Below are 4,470 nucleotides of genomic sequence, written 5' to 3'. Positions count from 1 at the left end.
CGCATAAGTCCAAACAGCATAACAACAGCCAACACTGTAAAAACTCTTTCAGTGGTATTGTCCAATATACTTTATTGTTAAAAGTATATTTATTCCAATAAATCAATGTATTTTTATTTTTATAGTTTTTGAGTTATCTATAAGTAAAAAGTGTGAATATTTTCGTAACTTACTTTTTTATGTGATAACATTTATTTTATTGGACTTCCAACATAAATTGATTTAGCAAAACTCAGTTGAAAGGTTTATATCAGACCTAAAACGTCAGGCCCCGCCCACCTGCATGCAGCTGTGGAAGAACAAGCCCAGACACGTCTCTTCACGGAGCCCAAGGAAACACTTTACCGGACTCATGTAAGTAACAATTTATATTGTTAAAAGTCAGTATTTGCCAGGATTGAAATGTATACATTTTCAAAAGCATGGCTCAGCGTTATATTTAGTTTGCTACTTTTCCCGCCGACCGCCATTTCGAATGTGCCCTTACCTCCAACAGCTCATTAACTTCAACCAAACATTGTTTATAGCTGTGCAGTTTATAACTAGCGTGTTCTTTGTTTGGTAGTTTAATATTTTATTCTTCAGTTTATAAGCAGCCACATTAAAGCTGCTTCACTAGCTTGCATTAAAAGTTGCTAGCAGCTAGCTAGGTATACTTGACAGAGCTATCTGAAGCCCCCTCAGACCTGTTGTCCATGCACACTCTTAGGCAAAACGCTACTCTTGTAAGAATAACACTCATTGTGTAAGTCTCAATCTCAACATTCCACCCCCCCAAAAAAAAAAATTCACCAGTAGTCACCATTTAAAGGGTCATTTTTCAACATTTCTTCCGTGGGGGCATGTCCCCGGACCCCCCTACTGTTGCTAGGTTACCAACTTAGACCACCGCGGCTACAAAAACATCTAGAGGAAACACTGCAATTGAGTATATTAGGGTGTAAAAAAAAACGATATAAAGGGCTCTCATTAGGCTTATATATCCAAGAGGTTAGACATGAACCATAACTTGTCTTTTTTTTCTCTCTCTCTCCAATGACAGATGGGATGGCCCTGTAAGTTGTGCAGCACTGTAGTACCAACCAAGAGTGATTTTTAAAGCATTACAGACTGCACCATGGGACCTTTGGACACAGCCATGCCTTCCCTTGCTTTCATATAGGTTGCCCATGCATGCTCTTTTAAATGCTGGAGTTCCCTTCACTCTCATCTGTCAAGATACCACCCAGAAGTCAAATTCCTCAACTCACCTCAGGTGAGTCCTTCATTCACCTGCCCTCTGTGTAAAAGGACTGTGCCAGGAGCATCAATGATATGATGGCCAGAACGTATACAGTTGGAGAAGACAGGAAGTTGTTGCCAAGTCTCCTGCTGGGGTGGCAGAATTTAAGGAAAGATGGCCTGCCCTCTTCGAACCATTCCAGGTAAATGATTTTTTCCTGACCAAGTTTCCATTGTGACTTGGACATGACATACTAGACTCACTTTTTGCCTGAAAATGTATACTAAAACCCTTAATATCAGTAACAGTCAACATTTGCTGTCTTACAGATTAATGAAGAGTTGCGAAGGTGCACTGCTGTTCCACTGGAATCAACATTTATGTCCCAGCTGGACAGGTACACTCCGAAACTCCTGGAGCTCTTCAGTGCAAAAGGAGGAGTGACTGGTCAGCGCATCAAGAACTTGTTGATGGAACTGATACAGGTGGGTTAAAAGTGGTTTAAAAGTTTAAAACTGAATATGTAATCATGCTCCAATAACAGTATCACAGATTTGTAGTAAAATTGCCAACAAAATTCATTTATTTATTCTTCTTCTATTAACTCTAGGACCCAAGTGCCTCTGCAGTGATGAAGAGAGATGTGACTCTGAGATGCCTCATAGAGTACACGGGAGAGAGTGGACAGGAGCTAATCTCTGACTACTGTGTAAGTATTGTTTAAAAGCAGGTTTGGATCAGTCTGGTGTACATGCTTGGTGGTTCTATTCAGGTTTTTTATATGCAAATTAAAAATGCCAATAAAAAGCATGTGGCTGGAAATGCATCTATTGTACCAAGTTTAATGTACAAGATCTCAAATTAGAATTCAAAAGTTTTCAAAATGGTCTTCACAAAAGTAATCATTATCTGGATTAAATCACACAAGTTATATTAAATATAAAATTAGATGTTTGTTTTTTTAAATTACTGTTTTTGTATCTCAAAGGGAACTGCAGAGACCACTGTTCATGAGGACCTGGAAATGAAGAATATGAGCATCTACATCTGTCGTGAGCCAAATGCAGTAGGAATCATCATTGAGGGAGTACCAGTCCTTACTCATCTTGGAAACCTGGCCAAAGCATGCTGCCTACTTCTGGGGTTGACGTATGCACTTAATCTGGAGTATCCATCCAAACTTTCCAAAACATTTGAGGTGTTTCAAAGACTTTTTGTGGGACTCGACACTAGGGATGATACTCGAAACCGGTTTTCCCGGTTGTTTGATAAGAAAAGAACCGAGTCCTCGGACTCGAATCCCTTTTTGAGAACCGGTACCCGTTATCGAGACCACTATAGTAAAGGAAAAGAGTTGATTCTTTATTCGAATCCCGTCCCGACCAGAAATGCTCCGTGGGACATCACAAGAAATGACGTCACGTAGCTCAGTCATTAGGAGCAGATAGCGAAAGCAGGAAAACAATGGACGGGAAAAAGCGCTCCAAGGTGTAATAAAGTTCAAAACAAAAGCTATAATCCATCGAATAACTTTACTGAGAGATTTTAGCAGGGTAAAACACATGACGAACACTTTTACGACCAACCGGAAACATAGCAACCAGGCTAGCAACGCACCTCCTTTACGGCAGCTGTCGCAACGTTCTTAAAACAACCGCAGCACATACATATATATACAACATATCTCCCTTTTTTAACTTTTGTTTTTCTTTCCTTGTAAACTAAACAAAATCACACTGTAGATGTGTTGTCTGTCTAATTATAAATAATGCAGACGAGGCATGTTGGCTGAGTTCTTGACGTTTACTTTCACAGCGTGGCAACATGCAACACTTTTCGGGGCTACCGCGCATGCTCGTAACTCCCGTTGCATGCTGGGTAGTGTAGTTGTTATATTCTCTAGCTCATAACATTTTTCCCCCTATAAAGAAATAATGTTAACTCAATAGAGTGTATTTCTTTTTTTAGCTTTAACTTTTAATTTTTTAGCATTGTAACCACATTTGCAAACAACTTTTCTCTTCATAGAATTGTCTTTCAATAAAGAAATAAAGTGCAAAAATGTCAAAGCATCATAACAAACGGTTATGTCAAATAGCAGCAGAAGTGCACTTTTTGGAGAGCTGTATTATTTTCAGTTTTGTGCCCAAGGGACTGATTTTATTTAACACTATTATTATTTATACACCTATAGTGATCACAGAGACAGGTTGTTTTTGTGTTACTGTATGTATTTGTTTTTCTGAAAAATCCCACTTAATATACTTTGGGTAACAACAGTCAATATTTATTTATTTTATTTTATTTTTTTAGGTGGGTAACAGTCAATATTTATTTATTTATTAGATTTTATTTTTTTATTATACAATAAAAGTGAGCTTTTGTTAAACCAAATATTGTGTGGTTTTTTCCATATACAACAACCTATCTGGACTCGATAAGAGAATCGATAAGGAATTGGTTCGATAAGAGGATTCGATAATAGGCTCGAACTCGATAATTCCTTATCAAACATCATCCCTACTCGACACACTGCGCCCAAAACCAACCCCCAAATTCATGACTCTCAAAAACAAGCTTCTAGCTTAGGCAGTGAGCCATGACTGTCAGCTTGCACTTTTGAACAGCTATTTTCTTGTGTCTGTTTAAAATCATTATACATTGTTCATTGAGTGGAATTCTTCACAATGTTGTAACGGTTTGTCCTGTTCAGGTTTTATACAAAGCTACAGGTCCTCGTTTCTGGTGTGTGTAAATTAAGTTTTTTTTATGTTTTATACACACTAAATTGCCCCACTGTGAAGCTCCAGCTGGTCAGAAGGAGGGATCTGTGAGTTGTTTAAGTTAAAATGTTTCAAAATATACACACTGAAAGACACTATGGTGAAGGTGTTCTGCTTGTGAATTGTTACAGAAGTACAGATAATCTTAATGTTAAATTGTTTTAGCAAGAAACTACTGTGAATGTTCAAAGTAAAACTTGAGATGCTGAGGTCATGCATTCTTTTATGCACTAAATAAGTGAAGTGAATTACATTTATATAGCGCTTTTTCTCAAGTGACTCAAAGCGCTTTACATAGTGAAAGCCAATATCTAAGTTACATTTTAAACCAGTGTGGGTGGCACTGGGAGCAGGTGGGTAAAGTGTCTTGCCCAAGGACACAACGGCAGTGACTGGGATGGCGGAAGCGGGGATCGAACCTGCAACCCTCAAGTTGCTGGCACGGCCGCTCTACCAACCGAGCTA

The 4,470-nt window shown here is 38.5% G+C and overlaps 1 protein-coding gene across 1 annotated transcript; it reads left to right on the top strand.

Moving 5' to 3' along the window:
• Positions 1–306: 306 nt before the first annotated feature.
• LOC133630499 (uncharacterized) lies at positions 307–4,470 on the top strand. Its single transcript, XM_062022111.1, has 6 exons — positions 307–354; positions 1,291–1,340; positions 1,376–1,424; positions 1,552–1,707; positions 1,833–1,931; positions 2,211–4,470. Exons 2-6 carry the CDS (start codon positions 1,315–1,317, stop codon positions 2,646–2,648), a joined length of 768 nt encoding a protein of 255 aa, XP_061878095.1. The 5' UTR covers positions 307–354; positions 1,291–1,314; the 3' UTR covers positions 2,649–4,470.

Source organism: Entelurus aequoreus, linkage group LG15, assembly GCF_033978785.1.
Source record: "Entelurus aequoreus isolate RoL-2023_Sb linkage group LG15, RoL_Eaeq_v1.1, whole genome shotgun sequence".
NCBI classification, from domain to species: domain Eukaryota; kingdom Metazoa; phylum Chordata; class Actinopteri; order Syngnathiformes; family Syngnathidae; genus Entelurus; species Entelurus aequoreus.
The sequence above is the reverse complement of the archived record's forward strand: the minus strand, read 5'-3'. Positions and strand labels throughout refer to the sequence as shown.